The 26,929-nt window shown below is 45.0% G+C and overlaps 1 protein-coding gene across 1 annotated transcript in view; it reads left to right on the top strand.

Annotated features, from left to right (window-relative positions):
- PTPRT (protein tyrosine phosphatase, receptor type, T) overlaps positions 1 to 26,929 on the top strand; it is a 975,109-nt gene that overhangs the window by 729,508 nt on the left and 218,672 nt on the right. Inside the window, exons 13-14 of the mRNA XM_006881719.1 lie at positions 1,260 to 1,296; positions 15,873 to 15,929. Coding sequence (XP_006881781.1) covers positions 1,260 to 1,296; positions 15,873 to 15,929 — 94 coding nt within the window. The remainder of the gene's footprint in view (positions 1 to 1,259; positions 1,297 to 15,872; positions 15,930 to 26,929) is intronic.

The raw sequence follows: 26,929 nt of genomic DNA, 5'->3' as shown, positions 1-26,929 counted from the left end.
TAAAAAGCAAAAATGTCACTTTAAAGATTAAAGTGCACTCGACCCAATGCCATGGCATGTTCAGTTGCTTCCGAATGATGTGAAAGTTGGACTATGTATAAAGAAAAGTGAAGAAGAACTGATAGCACTGAATTGTGGCGTTGAAGAACGAAGAGAATGGCAAGGACTTCCAAAAGCATGAAGATGCCTGAGAAGGAGTGCAGTCAGAGCGCTCCTTAGACACGAGGGTGCTGAGAGTGCATCCCACGTATTTTGAGCATGTTCTCGGCAGGGTCAGTCTCTGGGAAAGGACATCGGGAAAGCAGTAGATCAGAGAAGCAGAGGCAGTCCTTCAGTGAGACGGATTAACAGAATGACTGCAACGATCCAGAGATTGTGAGAATAGCAGAGGACTGGGCAAGGTGTTCCTATATTGGACTCAGGGCCGCTAGGAGTTGACACTAACTCAGTCACACCAGGCAACAACAGCTACATGCTCAAGTCAACCTACTGCTGGGGTTACACTGGCGTCAACTAGAGTTTTCAACTTTCTCCAAGACCTACTGGGAAGCGGAGCCCCAGTAGCTAAGCTATGCTGATCCTCCTTCCTAATCAATCGCCTTCCTCTGTAATTCTCCTGCATGCCCAGCAAGATCACAGGTACCTGAATCCTGTCCACATGAGCAGCAGTTCGTAAGAATGAGGAGGAGAGAGTTCACTCGGCAAAGACTCTATTGCCACCCCCGAGACACACACGCATGTGGCATTCGTGTCGACAGTGAGGCTCATCGGAGAACTGACATTCCCAACATGAACTTCGCAGTTTTGTTCTTAAATATTCTTAGTTTCTAGGCTTGTGCTAAGTGTCCATTCATTTTGGAGTGTGCGTAGATGCAGTATTTCTCTTGTGACCAAGTTTCCCCAAGATTTCTTGTAGACGGTCTGCTAACAGACACAGTGAATGAAGCAGACTGTATGCCACAGTAATCTCACTGTGCTGTTGGAAATGTTTTGGAATGGGCCCTGTCCCAGCTGTTTGCAAAGCTGTCTGGAGTGGAGGATGGTGAGGTGGTAAGAACCAGGAAGTAAGAGGAACAAAGTTTGTACACAGCTTGAAAAGAAATGACAATGTCATTTCAATGTAGAAATAAAATGTAAAAGACAAATTTAAAACTACAACTAAAAATGTAGATGCATGTGCATAGAAGCAACAAATGTTCTTTAGAGAACAAACTAAATTCACAACTCATTAACTGGAGCCTCATTTCTGTTTTCCACAGGAGACCAAAATCAACTGCGTCCGTCTGGCTACCAAAGGTAGGTTGGCATGCCTTTGTCAGTCCTCAATCATTTCATTATGGTCTTTTTCTCATTCAGGAAAAATGTAGACAAAAATGACTAAAGCACAATATTAGTAAGTAGGTGTTATCACTGAGGTCATTTGCTGCTACTCCATAAACCCGGGGTACAGACCAAGAGTACAACTCCTGGAGCATATATTCAGAGCTCAGCATTTATTTGCTTGATGGCTAGCAAAAGAGAGGACAGGGTTGTGCAGTAATCAGGGGAATGCGGAGGCCATTCTCACTCAGATTTTCTTCTGCTCTGTATTTTCATTCTATTTGGGTCTATGACAGGGCTCTGGTGGCCTAGTGAGTAAAGAGTTGCACTGCCAATTCCAAGGCAGACAGTTCAGATCTGCCACAGAAGATGAACAGTTTATTCATGTGCCATTTACAGCCTCTGAAAACCCAGTGGAGGTTCTTCTATGAGTCAGTTCAGATTATGCAGCAGTGAGTTTGAGTTTTCTTAGTTTGCTATGTATATCTTTTTGCTTAAGCATATCCATTAGACGTGTCTCCTGGGTTATGAACTCTATTCAATTGCTGCATCATTTTTAAAAGTGACGTGATTAGTGCTGGTGCCTTTAATGATAAGAAAACAAATACTACATTGTTATGTGGTTGGCATTTTCAACTCTCATCCCCCAAACTAAGGGAGCATTGTTCAGGCTCATCACTTTTGTTTTTCTAATTATAATTGAATTGCTGGCTCTTTCAATTGGTACATGTTTCTGTTTATTACTCTTAAAAAAAATCAATGAATGGTTTGTTATCATTTAACCTATTACAAGGTTGAATGGTTAGAAATCAGGTTTATCTCTTTGTTACAGAATTGATTTAACAGCTACTCTGTATAAATTGGGGAACCTATTCTGTTCCCTGCATTTACTGATAACATACATAATTTTATCATTTACTTCCAATCATTTGAAAATTGTTCATATAGCAGACATATAATCATAGATATAAACTATAGACAAAGGCATGGACTCAAATGTGTATGCATGTGAATATACACATAGGCACATGAACATGCATACAGGAAAACGTGATCACACATTTGGGGCATGGAATTTGAGCATTGCACCAAAACTTATTACACATGCAGGCAGCTCTCTGGATCCACGGGCTCCCCATCCCTGGACTCACCCAAGCAAGGGTGGAAAATATTGGGGAGAGCAATTGAACAGGCAGAGCTCAAAGGTGAAGAGGGAGCATAAAGTTCTGTTTCTATAGCATCTGTATTGTACTAGGTGGTATAAGTAACACAGAGATTATTTCAAGTATATATCTGGGAGGGTGTGCATCGGGGATGTGCAAATACTACACCATTAATATTAGGGTCTTGAGCTTCCAAAATATGTGGAATCAGTCTTCCACGGAGGCCAAGGAGCAAGTGTAACTTTTTTTAAGGTAACTAAACAGCCACAACCACCAAAAAAACAACTGATCACCATCAAGGCACAAAAGGGAAAAAGCGTTGGGAGGGCATAGTAACTAAAGACTGGCCCTAATTTCCTGTAAGTCATGGGTGGTGGGCACGTCTTCAACGTATTCCCTCTCAGGAACTTGGGCTCCTGGAAGGACAGAGATAAAGTCGCCTTTGGGAGGGGAGAACGATTGATGGCCTACAGACCAAAGTGACACCAATCACAGACCTTGGCAGACTTCCCCACGAAAGAAAACAGATCATCTGGAAGGGAGAATACCATCAATTCTGTAGAACCCGGGCTTTAGACAGCAAACAGGATGGCTGGATGTTTCTGCTATTCAGTTTAAACTTAGAGCAAAGAAAGGGAGAGAAGTGTGGAAACTTAAAAAAAACAAAACAAACAAAAAGCCTTTATTCACTATGATGATGCTCCAGGGTACCCTTCTAGCTTTTGACTTCCAGACAAGAGACAAGAGACGAGGGAATACGATTGCTCTGTCCGCAGTGGAGTATGTGCTAGTCTAGGGATGCCCTCGAGGACATAAACGGAACCCAACCCTCTGCCACTGACTCAGAAACCCACCACTGTATTTCTGAGGTTGTAAATCTTAATGGAAAGAGATTGTTCATCTATTTCCCTGCAGAGCAGCTAGTGGAACCCACCCCCCTTTCTGTACAGGAGCCCAACATATAACACACTGTACCCGCAGAGTTCCTTCTCTAGGACGTAAGCCCTCCCAAAGTATAGCCTGGCAGAATTAATCGTTAACACACTGTCAAGTGGGAACCGATTTATACCTGACCCTCCAGGGAGTTTTCAGAGGCTGTAAATCAACACAGGGTGAGACTGCCCATTTTTCTCCCCAGGAGCAAGTGGGTTTGAACCACATGCCTTTGGGTTGGCATCACAACTCCTTTAGTCACTAGGCCACCAGAGCTCCTTAGTTTGATGGGAGAGTTTTGGGAGCAAGTGACCTGAGAGGTAACAAGTATGTGTAGGGATAATGGAAGAGAATACCAGTGTTTCCACGGGAGAAAGAGGGATAGTCTCTTCGTGTGCTATTTCCAGCCTCAGAACCCCAATCAGCCATATAAGTTGATTCCAACTGAACAGTAATGAGAGAGATAATTCGCTGGCATTTCAGGACTTACTGTCCTTACAGGCGTAGGGCCCCGCCCAGCTAGGTCTCTCCGGAGTCACCCTGCTGATCTGCCAGAGAATCGCAGTGGCATTTAAAGCACTAGGAACACAGAAGCTCCCTACCTAACCTTATCACAAGGATCGCCTGTCAACAATTGTTAGACATGCAGGTTATAATCATCCTTAGAGTGGCGTGGGCACCAGCACGGCTGCACACGGCCAAATGAGAGGGCACGACTGACTATGACTGTCCAGCTGGTCAAGCCCAGGCTGGGCTCAGAAGGGCCCAGGGGCTTGGTGATTGCAACCATTCAGAGTCTCAGTTTTCCAGTTGAGTGAGGGCCATCATTTAGATCTACAGACATATGGTTCCAGCAGAGAACCAGATTACACAAAACACCAATCTGGTAGGGTTCAGCGAGTTAGCCCTCTCAGTATATGAGATAAGAAGGACATTTGATGACCACATAACAGGCCAGAGGGGGAAAGAAACCTGTATTTTATCTACCCTGTGCTAGGCGTGAGCCTCTGATATTAAAGAAGAATCCTGCCTGAAGGTATGCATTGCCCATGAAGCGTTCCTCTCAAACATTTAAGACCAGGTATCAATATTAGACTCATCTAGTAAGGAGCTGCACAGCCAATTCAAAAGCACAAGGTTTAAATCCACCAGCTGCTCTGTGGGAGAAAGGTGGTCAGTCTCCTCCTGTGTGTTTTACTGCCTAGGAAAACTCACTGGAGGGGCAGCTCAAAGTCACTTCTGAATTGACAGCACATAACAATATAACAAGTGTGTCAGAGACAATGAGAATGGCACAGGACAGAGCAGGATTCAGGTCACCTGTTCACAGGGTTGCTCTGAGTTGTACTCAACTTGACAGCACCTGATAACAATAATCCCTTTCTCCCCCTTTTGAGGGTGTCCTGAAAATACTGTTCCTTTTAATGAGAGGAAAATATGATAGGCACCAGGGGTTTATAAACTCCTGAAGGGGAGTTTACACAGACCAGTATTTTCTCTCCAAGTTCCTCCACCTCTTTGCCATCCTGGCAGACAGTGTCACCTGGAGTGTGACCGCCTGTGTGCAGGTGCAAAGCAGGTGGTGCTGAAGGAGCTGCCTGGTCCCTGGAGACTCGAATCAATTCCTGTGGTCACCTGGATGTATCCTGCAGAGCCAGACGGTTGCCACTTGGAATGACTCAAGTGTTCATTCTAGCCTAACCCCAAGCCATAGATACAATGAACAGCTCTAACCCTTATCTTTCTATAGTGTCTCTGATCGTCATCAAGGTTCTAATTTAGTACTTCCAAGTTTAAATGACTGAAAAGCAGGGCGCTCAGGCCATTATGGGGAACATCCATGTAGGTCCCAGTGCGGTCAGTGCTTCATTCCATTTCTGAGGGTCCTCAAGTGGCAGGAACCAACCTGGTCACGGGTGTCCAGGAGGTGGGCAGAGTTCCAGATTTGTCTTGTGTTCGAGTGGGTGGCTAGCTCAAGCCAGGGACCTTGAACTTGAATGTTCTTTGCAAGACAGCCTAGCAGGGAGTCAACTCAGTTGGGACCACAAGACACATCAGATTCTGGGTGTGTGGCAGCAAGATCATTCTCAGCCACTTCCCATGGTTACAGAGCAACAGATGCTGGTCCATGCATGGTCTTGGGGCCAGCCAGTACTACTAGCCAGTACTACTGGGAAGACCTTTGACTAAAGAACCACTTGATCTTAAAAGCAGCTGCTGTTGAGTTTACCCTGACTCACAGTGATCCTATGTGTATTGCAATGGGACAGTGCTCCACAGGGCTTCCAAGGGCTGATCTTTGAGAGCAGATCTCCAGACTTTTCTGCAAAGGCACCTCTGGGTAGACGGGCACTTCCAGGTTTCCAGTTAGCAGTGGATCATTCAAATGACTCGCACTATCCGGGTACTTCCTGCTTTGTCTTAACTAGTCACTAATTCCACAGTCAGGTTTTTAGCTGCTGGTCTGGAGCAAGAAGCTAGCACTCAGGAAATACTGGCAGTAAACGTGTCTTTGTAGTCAGCACCTCGCTGTAGGTGGACTTCATAGGGAACCTTTAACCTCACCCGCACCCTATTTGATTCCTTTCTGAACAGATCTACCGCTCATGGTCTGATGATAAACTCCTATCCAACTGTTATTCAGTCCCAACCAAATCCATTAACACACAGCACTACCTAATCCCTCCACCCCACCCCAGGTACCCATCCAGTCATTCATTTTGCTGCTCTCTTGTACACAGGCCTTCTTCCCACCAGAGTGGTCTGCCTCATCTGGTCCCTCCCTTTCCCTTGCCTCATCCAGGCTTCTAACATCATGTTCCTTGCACTCCAGCCTACTTATCTTTTCCCAGTTCTTCAAACACATCAGGGTCTCTCCACCTTCAAGGTCTTTGCTCATCTTGTCCCCTCACTTGGGAATGCTCTGATTGCCAGGCTGTAGCTTAAAACTCACTTTCTCATCAAGACCTTGCCCAGCTTCCCTCAGCGCACACCCCTAACACTTTCACTCTCACTGTATAATGTACTCTCCTTTCTTAGTGCTTTTCAGAGGTTGAAGCTGTGACATTTTTTAATTTGTCTGCATGCTTAGTGTGTTTTTCTCTGTTGGACTGTGAGTGGCCCAAGTGCAGAGACTGCCTATTTGAGTAATGTATACCCCTAGATTCTAGCATGTTTTTGTTAAGTGCCGTCGAGTCATAGATGAACGATAGTGACCGTATGAATGAAAATCTTGAACACACAACCCTCATCGTTTCTCCATATTCATAGTTTCCGGAGGCAAGTTTTTTTTGGAAGTGGATGTCACTCCTGCTTCCAGCCTGTTTTATTCGGGAGATTCACAAAAACCAGGCCCAAGGGCCACAGGCCCAAAGGCCTTTTTAAGTGATTCTAGCATGCATCAACTTTAATATATGTTGAATAGTCACTTGAATGGACAGGTGGATGGAGGGAGGGATAGAGGGATGGAGGGATAGATGGATAACAGATCATTCTTCCTCCACAGCCTCATTTATTCAAATGTAAACCACATGCATATGCCAGGCCTACTCTGAGAAGTCAGGGAGAAGTGATAGACATAGGAGATCAGCTGTGCTTGATGTAGTTTTCACTTATGGAAAGCGCTCAGCTTCTGCTTGGATGCTTGCTGTGACAGGGACCTCACTTACTACTCCCCAAAAATTCCTTTCACCTTTAAGTATATTAGAGTTCCAGTATCCTGAGTTACAAATTGACTCATTATCATTTCTGCCCATCTGTCATTAAGTTTACATTGATCCTATCTGCATTTCTTTACCTTTCAGAAAATAAAGTTTGATTCCTCTGACCTGCCTGTACCTCTGTTAGGGTCAAGTAGGTGCTCAAATAGGATTCATCTCCTTCCTCTTGGGACTTCTCTGAGCACCACCAGGCAGTGGCATTCCCATCTCTGGCCCCAGATGCCAAGGGAACAGCTGGCTCTACAAACTCCTGTGAGGTGCACAGAGTGGCAGTTAGAAAAATTGGCTTTGATTTGATTTACAAACTGAGCTGAGTCACTGAGACAAAATAAATTTGCAAACCATAAAGCCACTTGCAGAGTTGCCTTGCAAAAGACAGCCACCAGTTCAATCTAGTAAACACTCTCTAATGATCCCATTAAAACAACCCCCTTGGAAGTAGGTGTTGAGCGTTGAACTCCAGAATAATGAAGTGTGATAGAAGGGGCCAGTGTCACCATAGCTTCATGCTACCTGGCACTGATGCGCTGAAGCCACTGTGGTCCTTCTGACAACAGGCAATGAATGTGGGTGCTGACTTGTTAAGTATGAAGGGAAAGCCTCTCATCTAACATTTCTCCTTCCTCTCTCTCAATGGATTCTCATCCCTGCAAAGACTTCCATCGGCAATAAATAGCCATTGCCTTCATTGTACAGGTGCCAGGACTGAGTTCTAGAGGGGAATGGTTCGCCCATGACTTCTTTATCCACTGACTAGCAGGCTACAGGTGGTGTGAGATGCTAACTGAGAGATACGAATTACTCAATTCCAATTCCTTTCCTCCCCATTGCCCTACCCCATTGCTCCAATTCAAGATGGAAGATCCTGTCTCACATAAAGCTTCCTCGAGAGGCTGTAGGAACTAATGATCACAGAAACTTGGATTCAAATCCTGCCGCCCAAAGGTAACTGTGTAACTTTGGCGAACTGACTTAACCTGTGAGCCTACTGCTTTGCTTTTAAAGCTGGTTTCATTGGTCATTTCCCTAAATATTTGAGAAAATGCATAGAAGTAGTCAAGGATATACTAGATAATGATGTTGTTGTTGTTGTGTACCATCAAGTCAGAATTGACCCATAGCTGACCCTCCAGGAGGTTTTCAGAGGCAGTTAATTGCACAGGAGGAGACTGCCCAGCCTTCTCCTGAGGAGCCGCTGGTAGATTTGAACCATGTGCCTCCAGGAGTGCAGTGCAGCTTTTTGCCACTAGAGCTTCCTAAATTAGATGATCAATAACTCCCTCCCCCCTTTCTTCTTCCTGCCCTTCTGGGTCTCTGATACTGAGTATATATTTTCTCCTTGCTGTTCTCTAAGGACAGATGCCATAAGGTTGACCTGATTCCTACTCCTCATATAATTATACAGACTTAATCAGATGGACACACAAACTAGATTCAAAGGACAGAAAAGAAGAGGGAACAGGAATGCTGCCTTCACCTCTCAACATTTGACCTTTTCTTGCAAGACAGTTGTGTTCAGGCCAATCCCACAGATCAATAATGGATTTTTATTAAGTATGTTGTTATTGGGAGATACCCATGAGTGGAGTATGACCCATAGTGATGCTACGAACAACAGATCTGAACTCTGCACTATCATGTGCCATCCGTATAATTTCTGACATACTTGAGCCCATTGCTGCACTCAGTCACAGTGTCAGTCCATCTGGGTGAAAATCTTCCTCTTTAGCTAACCCTCTGCCTTTCTAAACATGATGTCTCTCTCCAAGGAATAGTCTCTCCTAGCAACATGCCCAAAATATGTGAGATTATGCTTTATCTATCACCTTTGCTTCCACAGAGCACTCTGGCTGCACTTTCTCCAAAATAAATTTGTTTGTTCTCTTGGCAACCCATACTCTTCTCCAACATCACAGCTCAAAGGCATCAAATCTACTTCTGTCGTAGTTCTTCTCTGTCCAGTCCTCAGATGCATAGCAAGTGACTGAAAAGACCATGGCCTGAATAAGACACATCTTAGTTTTCAAAGTGACATCATTGCTCCTCATTAATCTGGAGAGGGCCCGCTCTGTAGACTTTCCCAGGGAAATCATGATCTCCTCCTGGTCTACCAAGAGTGTTGATTGTGGATCCAACCAAGATGAAGCTGTTGATAGTTTCAGTATCTTCTCCATCATAATGTTGCTTATTGGTCCAGTGGTGAGAATTTTTTGTTTTTTTTTTACATTATGATGCAATCCATATTGAAGGCTGTATTATTTGACCTTGTACAACAAGCTGTGCTACTAAGCCGAACGTGGTATAGCACTGGTCTGTGCGTTGCTGTAGAGAGGTAACTCGTGGTTGCTGTGATGCTGAAGCCTGTGACAGTGATGTGCTAGTCGTGGTAATGGGCACCCATGGTGGACAGTGTTGGCTGGAGCTTCCCGACTAAATCAAGCCTGGAAGCAGGAGCGGCATCCACTTCCAAAATGGCTTGCCTCTGGAAACTTTATGTATGACAGTGCTCAGGCTGTTCGTTCATAGGGTCACTATGAGTCATCTGTGACTCGACGGCATTAAACAACAACAAGCGCTAGAAGTCCTCTTCACTTCCAACAAGCAAGGTTGTGTCCTCTGCATGATATAGGTCATTGGTTCAATGAACTGCATATAAGATTCTCCTAATGCATTTACTAAGGAACCATGGTAGCACAGTATTTAAGCGTTTGGTTTCTAAAAGGCCAGCTTTAGAACCTGCCAGCCACTTTGAAGTAGAAAGAGGTGGCACTTAGCTTCCATAAAGATTTTAGCCCTAAAGACCTAAAATTCAGATTGAGGGATGTTTCTCCAGTGAGTGAAGCAGCAAAAGGGAACTGATGAATCCCAGGCGTCAGTTCTACTGTGGACAGTTCTCATCTGTTCTGTAGGGTCATTGAGCCCTGGTGGTGTAGTTCATAGGGAGCTGCACTGCTAACCAAAAGTACGCACTTCATTGACAGTCTGTATCCACCTGAGGCTCCCGGGATGACCTAAGACCATCTCTTGTCCTTTGGGAATGTCCCCAGAGCATACCAATCTATCCTTCCAGATTAAAAAATAATTACAATGTCAAGAGTTACTCAGTATTTGAGTTGAATCGTCTCAAATCTGTTGCCCCAAGGCAGTCACATCTCAAGAGGAGAAAAAGAGATCTTCTTAAAATCAGGAATTAAAGAAGGGAGAAGAGTTGAGCAGGCTGGAAACAAGAGTTAAAAATAAACAGAGCTCCACTTGAGGTTTCTGATGGGATCATAACTGAGTATTGTTGTTGTTATGTGTCATCGTGTCGAAAAGTGAGTATAACTGATAAGAAGTTACAATGGACATGATTCAAGAGAAGCCTGGAGAATATGAAACACTAAATAAATTATGAGCATGATTATTACCCTTACATAAGAAATTAGGGAGTACACCCGTTCTCTACTTATTGACAGACATAATTCGATTCCATAGATCAGGTCGTTATATGAAAAATGCTTTTTAAATGGAGAAGGACCTCATTTGATCACAAAAAGGAAGATGACTACATCATGACCTAACTGCCAAATCACTGAAAACCACATTGACACGTAACCAGCAGAGCAGGGCTACTCTTGCCAAGCAGCTCAGCATTCATCTCTGCCAGCTGGATGCCGCTAATGTGCAAAACTGCTCGTAGATCTTTCAATGTTGCTGAAATGTCAGATAACATGGTTGCTAATAAGAAAGAAGTAGGGTTACGCTCAGAAGGATTCAGTAAAGAGCTCATTGTTCTTTAAACGTGTGACTCAGTTCTGACTCTAAAGCTTACAGCATTTTCATGGTACTGTTGCAATACTGTCAATACTCGAAACTGGATTTCATGGACGAGTTTAGGGTCCCAGTCCTCTATTTGTTAATCCTCTCTTGTGACTTCTTTCTAATAATACTGATAATTGAGTCTCTAGAGTGTGATAAGCCTGGCCATTTTTTAAGGAGTTCACGAGCTAAGTCCTGGGATTTGAGAGAAAGATATGTAGCTCAGGGAGGCCCAAGTTCCCTTCTCTTCCAGAACATACTAAAGCTAACAAGTGATTAGTTGACTGTCAGGGTTATCTGCTCCAGTGCCATCCTTAACCTGCTGGCACCCTCTGCGCTCAGCATTAATTGCTTTAGAAGAAGAATGAAATCCTAAAGGAAGTCTGAGACACTCAGCATTCTATCTCTGCACACTTTCAGTGTTTCCATTAATGTCTAATATACATAATTAAAATTTGTTCTGTGCCATTTAGTATGCACATGTCCTCAAAGAATGCCTGTATCCTCACACAAGGAAAGTGAAAGCTTAAAGGTGGGAAACACAATCTTAAACATCGCACTTGGAAATGACTCATGTCACTTCCCTTTACACGTGTTTGGCAAGGACTAGTCCCATGACACAGCCTGATGGCTGAGTAGAAGCCCTCTGTGTACCCAAGGAGGAGAGATAGGGCAAAGATGAGCCGAGCCATATTGAGCTCTGCACGTGTAATGCTTTCTCCTATTTCTACTCAAACCCTCTGTTCTGCTGACACCTAGGATTCTTCAGTTCTCTTCTGCTGCCCCACGCACTGGGCTGCCCCAGGGAAAACATCTCCCATTCTCTGCACCTGTCCTGCTACACCTGTGCTCATTCCTCTGACATCTGAGCATTACTGCTGAGAATAGCACGGGATATAGTTCAAGGTAGGAAAGGGAGGCACCTCCTCTGTGCCTACAACCAAATTAAGGCCTTAACTGCTTTCCACTTCATCTTTATAAAAACTTTGCCAGATGCCTCTTATCCCCATCTTATAAATGGAGAAACAGAAGTCCTGAAATATACATAAGTGTTTATGTTGACTAGGAACCAGAGTTTCATTCATTCATTTAGTTTGCAACAAGCATTTATTTATTGACTGCACACCTTACTATTACTATGTGGTCCTTCATCCTCTAGAAGTTAAGAGTATTGTGTTTGGTTTTGGACAGGCATTGTATCCAGGCTAAAGAAGGTATTGCACCGCTGTGATTCCAGGTATAAATAACACCATGTCCTTCATGGGGCTAATGTAATGCTGTGCTGCAATCCCAAAGGTGCATGGTTCCAATCCACCAGATGCTCTGCAGGAGGATGGATCGTCTCCTCCTGTAACTTACTGCCTCTGAAAACTCACCAGAGGGTCAACTGTGGGTCAGTTTTTAATTGAGGGCACAAACCGCTGCCACCACCAAATATATATATATATATATATATAGGTTTCAGTGTAATTCCTGGCTTTATAATAGACACCTCGTAGGTGGTAATAAGTGGGAGAGTTAGATAAATTATAGTAATATGGTATAATAAGGACTATGATAAAAGTAAGCTCAGGGAGCACAGAGAAGGAAAAGTTAAATCAACTTAGGGTACTCGTTCCCAGAGTGTGTGGTTGCTGAGACTTGAAAGAAGAGTTAACCGTTGCCATATTCAACTATGTTGGAGAGTAAGGTATTGCAGGTCTTCCAAGCCAAGGATGAAGTAGTATGTACAAATCCTTGAAAATAAAAGAAGATGCCAATGAACTTGAATGGGAATGGGCAAAAGAGTCAAGGCTAGGACATCTGTGCAACTGGATGAGCTTAGTAGTGATCACAGGCAAAGCTGAAGTGTCAAGCAGAGCCAGGCTCCCAAACATCTATCTTGATAGTATGGAGAAGGGAGGGTCCATGCAGGAGAGAAAGACTCTGAGATGGAATGACATAGTGGCTGTAACAATGTGCTCAAGTGTGTCGAAGGTAACTCAGGACAGGGCAGGATTTAGAATTATTTGTTATTCACATTGTTGCTATGTGTTGTAGACAGCTCAACGACACATAACAACAAGAGCATGTAGAATGAGGAGTCTGTGGGTGGTGCAAACCGTCTACAGCTACTTCTGCTAACCAAAAGTGTGGCCGTTTGAGTCGACGATGAGGTACCTCCAAAGAAAATACCAGGCCGTCTACTTGCACAATCTCAGTCATTGAAAACTCTAGGAAGTGCAGTTCTGTTCTAACACACAGGGGTCGCCATGCCTCAGAATCAACGTGGTGTCCACTGTGTTCCTGGTTATGGAACAGGAGCATTATCCAGAGACAGAGGGAGCCTGCAGAGAGGCATGAACAGATGTCCTTTGTCACCAAAGATCAGATTGCTTCACTGCAGCTTAGAGAATGGATGGAAGAAGTGGGACTGAGGTAGGGAAGCGACTGCAGCACAGAACCATCAAGAGCCTGCAGAAGAGGCTCAAGGGAATATACGAGTCATCTCTTTTCAAACCTTCTGTTTCTTGTTTCCGAACTGAAAGCTCAACCAGTCCCCATCTTTCTACCTCAAAATTTTAAAAAAAAATGAGTGAAAATAGCAACTTACAACAAAGATTGGCAGATATTCCTGCAAGGGGCCAGAGAGTAAGTATGTTTTCAACTTTGAAGGCCATATGGTCTCTGTCACAACTACTAAATGTTCTCACTGGAGCCCAGAAGGAGCCACAAAGGATATGAATGTGGTTGTGGTCCAGTAAAACTTTATTTGTGGACACTGAAATTAAAATTCTGTATCATTTTCACATGCCGTGGAATATTCTTCTCTGATATTTTTCTAGACATTAAAAAAAAAAAATAGCACAAGCAATTCTTGTCAATGCACAGACATACACATGCACACACACAAGCAAATATACTAGGGCCAAAACCAAACAAACAAATGGGTGGTGGGGTTGGATTTAGCCCATGAGTCCTCATTTAGAATGTGCTTTGAAAATAGGAGAACTGCCGACACCTTTAAAGTAGGTGTACTAAGGCTATTTTTGACTGGTAATGACTTTTGTAGTATTTCAAAGCCATTAATCAAGCTTGCCATTGGTTTTCATTTCTGAAATGCTGTGTTTCCGGTTTATCAGTGCTCCACCTCTATTTTTTAGCGTGAGGAATTTCTGACAAATTGTTAAGGAATGTTACAGGAGAAACCTGCCCCCTTTGATCAAGTGTTAAGCGATACCCCTTCCTACTGGATGATTCTCTTTCGAGAGGCAAGTGGTAGGTCAACAAAGACAAGAGCCTTCAACTCAGGCAAACTTGATTTTAACTGTTGCTTCTGCCAATTTCTAATTTTGAGACCTTGAATGAGTTGCAGTAATCAGAGCCACCATTTCTTCATCCATTTATTCATTCATTCATTAAACAAATATTCACTGAGTGCCTATTATCTGCTAGGTACAATATCAGGCCCCACAGCACCACACCAGTCAACAAGACAGAATGTACCCTATGGATTACAGAATTGAGGGAAGGCAACCACATGTTTAATGGGAGGGAACCTGTCTCAAAATAGGGGAGCCACCCTAGATCTTCTAGAGAGAAGGAGTACAAAGATGACATCTGACACTGAGTAATTCTCAGCCAGGTGAAGAGGAAGGATGGGAGTATGTCTCATGTAAAGCCAATAGCCTGTTGTTGTTGTTGTTATGTGCTGTCGAGTCGCTTGTGACTCATAGCGACCCTATGTACAACAGCCCTAAACTCTGCTCTGTCCTGTGCCAATCGCACTGTCTCTGACACTCCCATCCCGATTATCCCAGTCACTGAATCAATCCACCTCATAGAGGGCCTTCCCCTCCTGCGCTGTCCCTCCACCCTCCCAAGCATGATGTCCTTCTCCAAGGACTGGTCTCTCCTCACAACATGTCCAAAGTATGTTAGACGGAGCCTCAGAATCCTTGCCTCCAAGGAGCCACCCGGTTTAACCCTTTCCAGGATGAATCTGTTTGTTTTCCTAGCAGTCCATGGTATTCTCAATACTCTTCTCCAGCACCACAGCCCAAAGGCATCAATTCTCCTTCTATCCTCCTTGGTCATTGTCCAACTCTCTGATGCATAACAAGTGCTTGCAAAGACCATGGCCAATAGCCTAGGTAAGACCTATAAACAAGAAACGTGTAAAAAAATGAAAAAGAAACGTGGGGATAATGGAAAGTAGATTGTTGGGCTTGGCGTCGAGTATAGGATGTGGTAGTGGGAGAGGAGAGAGCGCTCAGACTGAAGAAGCAGGCTGGGCACTCATCATTAGGGCCTTCGAGCTGGGCTAAGAGCTTTGGAGTTTACCTTGAGAGCTGTAGAGGTCACTGATATATCTCAACCGGAGGAAATGAATAGACTGAGGAGGAGTGAGATGACAAGAGAATCAAAGGGAAACATTGGTAATGAAATTGGGGTTGGATGGCAGCCTCAAGAGCTTTACAGGGAGAAGAATTGACAAGGCTTAGTGATTGATTAGAAGTAGGCGCTCAGAAAATAGGATACTGGGTGACACTCACGTTTCTAGGCTTAGCGAGTACAAGGTAGGGGACACCACTTAATAAAAAAGGGGGAGAAATGAGAGAAAGAAGCTTGGGTAGATAGGTGACAGGTTCATTTATAATAACACTGACCTTTCTGCATTGTTCTAAGTCACAGAAACACTGTACACGAGGCACCTGGCAGAGCACCTGGCATGTCATGGGTGCTTGATAAATGGAAACTCTTACCCTGGTTCCTTTTTTAAATAATCTATTTCAGACCTGCTTGTGTTGGATCACAGTATTCTTTTGCTACTTAGTGTGAGCTCGTCCGAGCCACAAGAATTGCAGTTTTGTTCACTGTGCCGCACGTTTTCATTTGTGTTTCTCTCTCTCTCCTTCTCTTCTGCATGCTGCCTGGGGACTGGCTTCCTTGTGGTCAGCACCAATGGGCAGCGCCCAGGTGACCCTGGGGACTCCACTCTGCCTCCTCACCACAGGTGATCACCAGAGCCCTGGGTGGGTGGGAGGGGAGTGAGAGTGTCCCACGCTCAGCAGATCCGCCAGGCCAGCTGCACCAGAGTGGAACTGCAGTCCCTCTGCCCCACCACCCATCTGTCTTTCTGTCCATCCACCCACCCATCCATCCATCCATCCACCCACCCATCCATCCATCCATCCATCCATCCACCCACCCACCCATCCATCCATCCATCCACCCACCCATCCATCCATCCATTCACCTACCCACGCATAAAGTTTACTAAGTTCTAAGTATTGGCTGCCATGTGCCGGGCACTATTCTAGGCATGGAGGAAGTCAGTGATGAACCAGAGCAGGCATATTCCTGTATTTTTCCAGGAGGGGTTAAAAAACTCTTAGTTAAAAAGCCACACAAATGGGGGAGCTCTGGTGGCCTAGTGGCAAGGAGCTGCAGCTACAATCCCAGAGTCACACGGTTCGAATCCACCAGATGCTTTGCCGGGGAAGGAGGGACAATCTCCTCCTGTACCAGTCAGATCTGATTTGACGGTACACTCACACAAAAACAATAAAATTAAAATAAAAAAGCCACACAAATAAGTGCACAACTGCCGCTTGGCATTTTTGTTCCAAACAAACCAACACTCTGGAGCCAGGGGAGAGCTAAGAGACCACTAAGCAGTGATTAGACATTGGTCTAACATGTCAGAGCCTGGGGATAGTGGGGAGCTGAGGATCAGCTCATACCTGCCACTGCCCTGCACATGTCCCTTGAACTGGATGAGTGACACTTTCCCCATCTGCTAATCAGGACTGGATTGACAAAGTGGCTGGATTGAAGCGTAGATTGTAAGGATAGTACAGGAGAAGGCAAAAATTAGTCACAGCATTATTTTCTTTTCACATGTGAAAATTTCCAATTTATTCCCAAATTTCTTTTCATCCCACCCATGTGGGATTTTCTGTCATGGATTTTTTAAAATTAATTTTCATGAACGTTTACAGAGATTTTGGACTTCTGTTCATTCATTGTTACACTTTTCTCCCTGCATACCCTTCTGCCCCAGTTCGCTCCTCTCTTTGAAAAGTAAAAGAGAGATAGTCACAGCATTATTATGAGTCCTCGTTGACTCAATGACCCCTAACACCAACAAACACAGATAAAAATGCTGGCCTGTTAGTGACAGTGTTTACCTGGAAGAATCTTCACATGTCAGATCCACTGGAGGTATATTCATAGATGAAACAAGACCATGAACAGGAAAATGACTGGTGTGGGAATCTAGACTAGAGAACTCATAGTTGGATCTTATATACAACAGATTAAATATGTGCCTGGTAAGATACCCTTTTCTTCAGCACACTACAGATCAACCTCATTTCATTCCACCTATTAAAAGTTAGTGTACAGAGCCCATCCAACTTGAAGCCAGTCCACACATCCCAGAAGTCAGTGCTCACTGTGGGGTCCAGAAACAAGAGACCTTGCTGACCTCCATTCTGAAGAAGTCTTTTCTGTTCAATAGGAAGTTTCTTAAACTTTTCAAACTTCTGTTGGCTATCTCAAAGCCGGTGGTCCGGACAATGTCCTCTTTTGTCCCAAGCACTGAACAGATAGTTTTTCACAATGGGAAAGGGGGTACAGGACACAATTATGACCAGAGTCCAGCCTTTTAGCACTTTCTCAGTCCAAACCTACTTAGACACTTCCCAAACTCAGGAACATCCTTGTCAATGAGTATCTTAGGCTAGGTCCCTAAGAAACAGAGGACTTCTTTGTGCAAGTACTTACCAAGGCATGTCCTCAGGAAAGAAGGAAGACAACAGTCAAGAGTGGAGAAGGTAGGCAAGTTGTGGAAACCAGAATCAGGCTGGCACCAAAGGGAGTTGTGAAGCAGAAATTATACCATGGAGTCAATCGAGTATAACTTCATGTCAGTGACTGACTCTGCGGTGTTCCAGGGAAGTTTAACAATGCAGGCACATGGCTCCCCTTTGCCTAGGGAACTTCCTCAGGAAGGAGGGGCATCCCTGAGACATCAGTAGCCAGCACTCAAAGAAGCCAGAGAATGGGACTACAGCAATGGAACCCCAGTGGCATCCACAACTAAGGTCTGTCCCTTTGTATTGTCCACTGCCCACCACTGCCCAGGTGTTGCTGCCAACCCCTGAGGAATTCCATCATAGCCGTTCTCTGGTCATAGAACCACCAGCCAGTTAACCAGGAGCTGTGCAGTCCATTTCAACATGCGATAACCTCACAGATCAAGACCTTTAGATGGGCAACAGACACGTGAAGAAATGTTCAAAAATCACTGGCAATAAGGGAAAGGCAAATCAAAACCACTATGAGATACCATCTCACTCCAGTAGCAGTGGCAAAGTTTAAGAGGACAGCACACAATAACAGTTGGAAAGGATGTGGAGAGATTGGAACTCTCATACATTGACAGTGCGATTGTAAAATGGTACAACCACTCTGGAAGGCAGTTTAGTGTTTCCTCAAAAAGCTGAACATAGACATTCCATATGACGCAGGTATTCCATAGCTAAAAATATACCCTGAGGAAGATAGAACTGAGACACAAACAGAGATTTGTATACTGATGTTTATAGCAGTGTTGTTCACAACAGCAAGAAGATAGAAACATCCCAAATGATCATCAGCAAACAGATGCATTGGGAAATTGTGGTAGAGTCACACAATAGAATACTATGCAGCACTCAGAAGCAAGGACTTTTTAAAAAAAATTATATATATATATACACACACACACACACACACACATACGGGAGAGGCTGTAAAGCATTGTGCTGAGTGAAATATCTCAGTCTCATGAGGACAAATACTACATAAGACCATTATTGTAAAAATTGGAGGGTAACTAATGTGTCTGAAAGCCTAAGGAGGCAGGGGAGGGAGGAAAAACACTGAGGGTGGAGAAAGGGGTTAAATCATGAGGTTGTCGAGTTTGGTGGATACAGGGAGGGGGTGAAAGAAATACAAGAGATCCAAGTGGGGACAATAAAGACAGGGCAATTGTGGGCATGGATAAATAGTGATTAATTGTATAAAACATAATATATTGGAATGATCGCATGAAACACAATATGAATTAAAAGATGTATGTGCAAATCAATAAAAAGTAAAAATATTTTTTTTTAAAAAATCTGTTCCCTGGGGCTTTTCAGAAACTAGGTCTGTCTCTGAGGTCTCGCTGGGTAAGACATCAACCTCGTGGCTAACAGCCGGGCAAGTTAACAATTCAGACCAGGCAACTACTCTCTCGAGCATGTTACAGAAACCTACTTTACCTTCAAAACTAACCGTCACAATTCACAGGGTCCTGTTAAAAATGAAACTAATCTTTCCTAAAAACATGCCCAGAGAAGCCCTTGAAAGTACTCGGCTGCTTATGAAAAGTCAGCAGTTCAAACCCACCAGCCCTCCTGTGGGTCAAAGACGAGGCAGTCAACTCCCGTTAAAGATATACAGCTTCAGAAACCCTCAAGGCGGTTCTACTCTGTCCTGTACAGTCGCTGTGAGTGTGAACTGACTAGATGTGAATGAGTTTTGTGCAGATAGTGCCCGGCACAGTTACTGGGACTTCTCGACCAGGTCCCAGTCCCTCCCTGACCCTATCGCACGTTCCCCTTAGGAGGCAATGCATGGATGCATGGTGACAGGGACAGGACAGGAAAGCGATTCTCACCACCTTTGAGCCCGCACCTTATCTGTCCAGAAACAATGCTTCTCAGCTTCTGTGTGAGCAGCTCCATTTCTGCCAGGCCCATTGTTCTCTAGGCTCTATTCAACTCCAGCAGTCAGATAATGTTTTCTTTAAACACAGCCAATCCCGTATCAGGCACATTTGTTCTTACCTCTTGCCTTCCGAGGCGTCTGAATGTTCCTTCTCTGACAGGTTTATTTCATTGTGTTTCATTTATTTCCACGCGCTCCTCAGCCGTGTTTGATGGGTGAGATGCCTGCAAATGTTTCTCTCTGCACAGGCCGTCCCTTTCCGGGGCTGTTTTTGTTAATGCTCGTCCCCTGGTAGCAATAGCAGCTGATGTAAATATTAACTGTCTGGATCTGAGTGATGGGGATATTAGAGTATAAGCAAGGGCAGCCTCTGTTCACATCAGCGCCAGCTGAGAGAAAACGGAGGCGCCACATTTCGAAGCCACAACAAGGCTGGCACCAGAGTCACTTGAGGCTGAGTTCAGATCTGTCACTTTCTGACCTGAGCATCCTGGGCACGTTATTTCTCTAGTCTGGGCTTGATTCTGTCATCTGGCAACTACCCGCTGCCCTCCACTGAATTCAAACTCATAGAGACGCCGTAAGACACTGTAGTACGCCTTCCCTGATTTCTAAATCTCTATAAACAGAGACGGTGTCATCATTCTCCTGTGGAGCGGCTGGTGGGTTGAAAGCTAGGACCTTTGTGTTAGTGCTGTAACCACCACACCACCAAGACTCCGGGTGTTTTTCTTCCTGCCTTTGGGATTGCAGCACAGCTTCTTGCCATTAAGTCACCAGAGCTCAAGACTCCAGATGAGAAGGGATCAATTACCTTCTAGAACTACAGATTCTAAATAGGATTTTAGAATCCAATCAAAATAAGAGTTACTACTACACAATTTAATTTTTTTCTAGTAAATTTTATAGTAACCTAGGAGTACAAATGGACATAAAAATTAATTTTGACTATTTTATAAGGCTTAAATGGGAAAGGCTGGTGACCTAGTGGTGAGTTGTGCTGCCAGCTCTAAGGCACACAGTTCAAATCCACCAGCTGCTCTGTGGGAGAGGGAGGGACCATTACCTCCCATGTGATTTACAGCCTCTGAAAGCCTGCTGGAGGGTCAGCTATGAGTCAGTTCTGACTCAGTGGCATCTAGCGACAACTTATATATATCACCAAAGTATTACCATTTTTAACATGCAATCAATATTAACAAACTATTCATGAAAGACAGCTTACATTCCCTTTTGTACCACATCTTTGAGGTCTAGTAAGTAATTTACACTTACAGCAAATTCCAATTCAGACACCAAATAAATATGGAGTTGTTAAAATGAAACATAATACTAAAATGATAAGAGTCACTCCAAATGAGAAAATATTTTTCACTGCTTTGTTGTTTAAATTGAAATAGATAATTAACTAGCCACATTTCCAGTGCTGAATAACCCCCTTGACTAGAGACGTCCATTCTTAACTGTACAGATCTAAAGTTTAATGTCTTGATAATTGTTGTCAGTAGATGGAGAACAAAAGTGTGCCAACCAGAGGCTCAGTAAATGTTCAATGTTTCTATTTCATCCCTTCCAGGGCACATTTAGCAATGCTCAGAGAAGCATTTTAGGAGCCCTGGTGACATATTGTGTATTGCTCACCAAATAAGTCAGATTGCTAACCAAAAGATCTCTTGTTTGAATCTACCAGGCAATTTGAGGTTAGACGATGATCAGTCTCCTTCCATAATTATTTACAGCCTCAAAAACAGGGTCACTACACTGCATTGTTTAAAAGTAGGATGTGGTGTGTCAGAGTTGTAGCCTTTCTCTATATCTATTCAGTCTGTCTACTTAGTAAATCATTCAAAACGCTGGACCCTATGAAGAATGCGGGATCAGGATGGGAGGGAGACTCATCAACAATCTGCAATATGCAGACAGTACAACGTTGCTTGCTGAAAGTGAGGAGGACTTGAAATGCTTACTGCAAAGATCAAAGATCACAGCTTTCAACATGGATTGTATCGCAATGTTAAGACGACAAAAATCCTCACCACTGCACAGATAAACAGCATCATGATAGATGGAAAAAATACTGACATTGTCAATTATTTCATCTTAACTTGGTTTAAAAACAATATCCTTGGTACCAGTAGCTAGGAGAGAGAAGTAGGTATACTGCATTGGGCAGATCTGTTTGTTGTCAGCAACCTCTCCAAATTACTGAGGGGCAGTGGTGTCAGTTTGAAGACCAAGGTGCACCTGATCCAGGATATGGTTTTTTTCAATCACTTACCATGCATCTTAAAACTGGACAGTGAATGAGGACAGCAGAAAAGCTGATGTCTTTGAGTTGTAGTGTTAGAGAAGAGTGCTGGATATCCTATGGACTACGCAAAGAACAAACAGCTAAGTCTTTCTGTTCAGGAGAACCAGTGATCAAGAATTGAAGGAAAAAGCCCAGTCCAGGCTACACTGATATGTCTTGAAGAAGGTGCAGCCTGAGTGCTCCTTGGAGGCAGGGATGACAAAGCTTCGCCTCACGTATTTTGAGCATGTTCCTTGGAGAGGGTCAGCATGCTTAGAAAGATGACTGTGGGAAAAGGGGAAGATCCTCAACGAAGTGGATTGACACAGTGACTGCAGCAGCGGTCCCGAGTGTGCCAGAGATGATGAGGACGGCACAGGACAGGACAGGGTTCAGATCTGTTGCTCGTATGTTCACTGTGAGTCGTACTCGACTCGACAGCACCTAACCGCCACCGCCACCGTGCCATGATAATGCCTTTCTGCATTTAAGAGATGTATTTGGTTGTCATTACTGGAGGTGAGGTACCACTGATGTCAAGTAGGTAGAGACCAGAAGTGCTCTGAAAATAAGGTAAAAATACGGCCAGGTTAGGACATCCTGACTTAAGGCTTCAGTGGACCAAGACATGTTGGCATTTTCCCTGAGAGGCCTGGATCAACCTCAGGCTCACACTGTAGAGAGAACAACTCTCCTCTGAGCCCTCCTGCAGCTCAGCATAATCTCAAGGAGGAAGCCTAGGCCTCCAGGCTTGGTAGGAGATGGGCTGTGTCCAGTAAGAGGGCCAGATATATTCACCATGCCCAGATACAGACCTGGCTATATGGCGTTGTCATGCCAAGGCCCAAATCAATTCCTCACAAAAAAGAAATTGGGACAAGCCCTCATCTGGATCCCAAACTATATTCCTGTCCCCTCCTGGGAGATCTCAGGCAAATCACATTGTCTTTCTAAACCTTGGCTTTCTCATCTATGAAATAATAAAAATGAGCCCCCAACACTGGTGGCTCAATCATGCAGCATATCAGGGATGAGAATAGATAACAAGTCTAGTAGAGGCTCCTATTCTGAGAAGATGCCAACAACTCCCTGTTCCCTTTTCTCCTCCTTTCCTTCTTGGATTTCTTGTTAAAACTTTATACTGTTATTTTCTTGGATTGACTATAGTGCACCATCAGATACTGCTTCAGAACTGTTTCTCAAGCTGTTTTCTAGAGATGTCTTGCAAAAACCTGGATCCAAAAGATCTGGCTATAAAGAACTTGTTGCTTTGGGACAAAGCTGGGTGGATAGAGAGATAAGGAAGCAGCCTTGGGTCACCCATCAGGGAGGTTGCACCCTCAGGCAGGAATGACCATGGAGAAAGAACAGGAACAGGAGCTGGGGGTGGGGGGCAGAAGTACCCCTTGAAGTTCTGTGGGAATGGGCCCAACTTGAACAAGCTGTGAGATTTCAGTTAACCTGCACCTGTCACCAGCACACCAAGTGCTCATCCACCTGGACCCATGCTTAAATGCATTTAAAAATGAGCAGGAAATTTGCACTGACAGACCATGTATAGTATAGGTATAGCATGTACAGACCAAAAACATTCTTCTAGGTCGTACAGCCCTGGTGTGTCCACTTGCCATACAGAGGTAACCTGTGGTTGCTGTGAAGCTTAATACTGGGACACTGATGTGTCAAATGTGATAATGGTTACCCATGGTGGATAGTGTTTGGTGCAGCTCCCCCATTAAAACAAGCTTGGAAGCAGGAGTGGCATCCACTTCCGTAATAACTTGCCTCTGGAACCCCTATGAACCTGGAGAAACGATGAAAGTCACACAAGTGTTAAGGACTTTCACAGGGTTGCTATGAGTTGCCTACGACTCAACGGCACTTAACAACAACAACATGACCAGGCCCTTGTTTTCAACTACTATCCACTTGCTAACTGATTGGAAGAGAAGATTTCACACCCCTTCGCTTTGCCTAAACCCCATGGTGGTTCCTGCATCCTACTCTCCTTCTGCCATCATGTCAGGCTAATTGCCAGGTACTGAGCCCTGGATTTTAATCCGCTGTTTAACCGAGAAGCCCCACTGGCCAAGCTTGCTGGGGAAAAGCTCCATATCTTTTTGAAATCCGCTGGGCCCAGTTCTAAGTGCATTGCCTGGAGGTGGGTGGTGTCCACCGGGCTCCCAGGACCAAACACCAGAAGTGAGGACAACCCAGGGGGATCCTCCCAGGGCTCCCATTACGCCTGCGCAGTGGGGCCTCCGCTGCTACTGCTGCTCTGAGGTGCTGGCGCCTCTCTGATCTCCACTAACAGCCCAGCTGCTTTTCATCTAGCCTTTGGGGAAGGGGATAGATCACCTTTTAGTACAGAACACAGACTTTCAGTGTTTCTGCTTCCAAAAGCCAAGGGGCAAGGGCTGGAAAAAAGGAAACATGTGCATGACGGATTTGGCTGGAATCTCGACAATCGATGCCGCTCGCCCTTCTGGTTTTATTACTCGCTCGCGCGCTATTGCGCGCTAATCTGAATTCCGTGCTGCGTGTTTACCGGCTCCACTCTCTGATCCCTCTCTTACTCCCACTAATCCTGCCTATAGATTTCTCTCTCCCTCCTGCGCCCAGCCTCTCCTTTTGAGGCACTCTGGTGCTGGCATAAGCTGCATAATTAAAGATGGTTTGGGCAAACCAGCCCCTTTCTCCTCCTCTTCACTTCAGTCCCTTTGGAATTCTCACCCTTTAGTGGATCAATTGGCAAGACTCAGGGTGGGGGTGGGCAGGGGGAAGAAATTACGTTTCTGAGCAAGAGCTTTCAAGAAGTCTCAATCTTGATTTGCACTCAGCTGTGCAAAGCAAAGGGAACCAGAACCTACTGTCTTTTTAGAAATCCCTGTTCTTCTCAGGACAGCACAGGACGATCCCTTTTTCAATTGCTCCCCACCGGCCAGACCCCTGGTACCATTTGCATTTTACTTATTTTGGTGTCCATTCCCAGGTTACTGGCATCACGACTCAGCGCAGCTTGGCATTGCAGTAGTTCTGGGCACTGGGCACAGTTCCAGACCTGTGGCTTTACCATGGAGACACCTCCAGGAGTTGCCATCCTAGATAATCACTTTGATTGTGATTGCCGTTGCCATTGCCAATGCCGTGTTCCTTGTGTGCTGTGCTTGGTCCAGGATAAGCCTCCACTCTTTGGTCCTGATTCTTCCCTTTTTGGGTGTGCCTCCTCTTTTTTGAACAGTTAGGAGCAGCACTGCCAAGCCAAAGGCACAAGGTTCAGATCCATCAGGTGTTCTGTGGGAGAAAGATGGGCAAACTCCTCACAGCAGTTCACAGCCTCTGAAAACTCACTGGATGGTCAGTTACGACTTCGTTTCAGCTTGACAGCGCATAACAAGAACAGCTTATCTGTTGTTGGCCTCTCCCTACCTTGGCCTTTACACTCCATGTCCTGGGATTGGTTGACCTGGAGAACATCCTCTCGTGGCTCTTATTCTCATCTCTACACTGATGGTCCAAGAAGTCTCCCTGGTTCCACAGTTGCTCCCAGACTGCTCTTAGCTCCACAGGAAGTGCTCCCATGACCAGAACTCTCTCACACTGGCTGCCTGAGATGGTCCAAAAGGACTGTCACTTTGCCTCAGGGCCTCTGATAAAGTGTGTGTTCTCTTCCACGTGCTCTTCGCACTAAACTCTTAATCCCCAACGCCGGATGTGGGTGCTCCGCTCCTCTGCCGCTAAGCGGCTTTGAACCCGCTGGTCTCTTAGCTCGACACACAGATTTCCACAAAGCGGAGAGCCAGTAACTGTGGGCGTTGAGCAGACCAAACCTCAACATTATAAACTTCGGCAGGAAGGCAGGCTGTGTATGGACCACAGAGAGCAGGGATGAGGGATGGGGAAGCACAGGATGGCCTCGTAGATGCTGTTTGTCTCACACCCTTGAAGGAAGGGATGGTGAGAAGCCAAGCCTGTCTCTTTCTGTCTAAGCCAAACTGCACAGGTCTGCCTCTGACATACCTCTGCGCCCATGCTCTTCATGCTAAGTGTTCACGTCCAGCTTGCACACCGCCCCCTTCCCCACTATGTAGTGGGTTCCCAGACAGCAGGGATGGTCATCTCTTAATTAGCACTTTCGCTGGATGCTTTAGCATCCCTAGGTAATATGCAGGACTTCTCTTCCCATGGCCTAGGATTGAACTAGGGCTAATTGAGCCACCAATAATGGGTGTAGTCCACTGCTCTATTATAGGTTACTTAGCTTTCTCTCATTCCAGGGCCACTGGCTACATATTCTTTTTCAGCCAATGTCTCAGCATCATTCTGGGCATACGCGGAGCCCTCCTCCTGGATGCAGACTCTCTATCAGGCTGCTGCTACAGCCCAGCCACACGCTGACTCCTGAACCTTTCTTTGGATCAAAATTCCTGCCTCAGCCACATCCTGGCCTTTCCCTTAGCCATGGCTGGACAGCACTGCTGAAAAGCTACACTTTGGCCCGGCTTTCCTTCACAGCCTGGTACGGTCGTTGATAAAACCCTGGTCTGGTCATACGCACCACCATCCCGACACCATTCATACTGTAGGTTCCTCATGGGCACCTCATGGGATGTAGCCGTTGTGGTCTCAGCGGAGCAATAGAGAAGCTCTTGGAAGTCTGCACCTTACATGGTTATGGGAACAAAGGCAGTTCCAAAGGTCACTCCTTCGCTGCTTATAGATGCAAGAGCCTCTGTTAACACTTTCTGTATTTCTCCATGTGTTTGACTTCACTTTTGTTTCACTTAGAAGGGATTACAAATAGGATGCATCCTACTTCGGTCTGGGGAGCCACAGTGCTGTAGTGCATTACTCACTGTGCTGCCAACCCAAAGAGTGGTGCTTTGAACTCACCTGGCAGTCTGCAAGAGAAATATAGGCAGTCTCATTCCATAAAGATTTATAGTCTTAGAAACCTGATGGAC

This window comes from Elephantulus edwardii, unplaced genomic scaffold (genome assembly GCF_000299155.1).
Source record: "Elephantulus edwardii isolate Elephantulus edwardi_28Jun2011 unplaced genomic scaffold, EleEdw1.0 scaffold00015, whole genome shotgun sequence".
Taxonomy (NCBI): Eukaryota; Metazoa; Chordata; class Mammalia; order Macroscelidea; family Macroscelididae; genus Elephantulus; species Elephantulus edwardii.
Note: the sequence above shows the minus strand (reverse complement) of the source record. Positions and strands in the feature narration are given on the sequence as shown.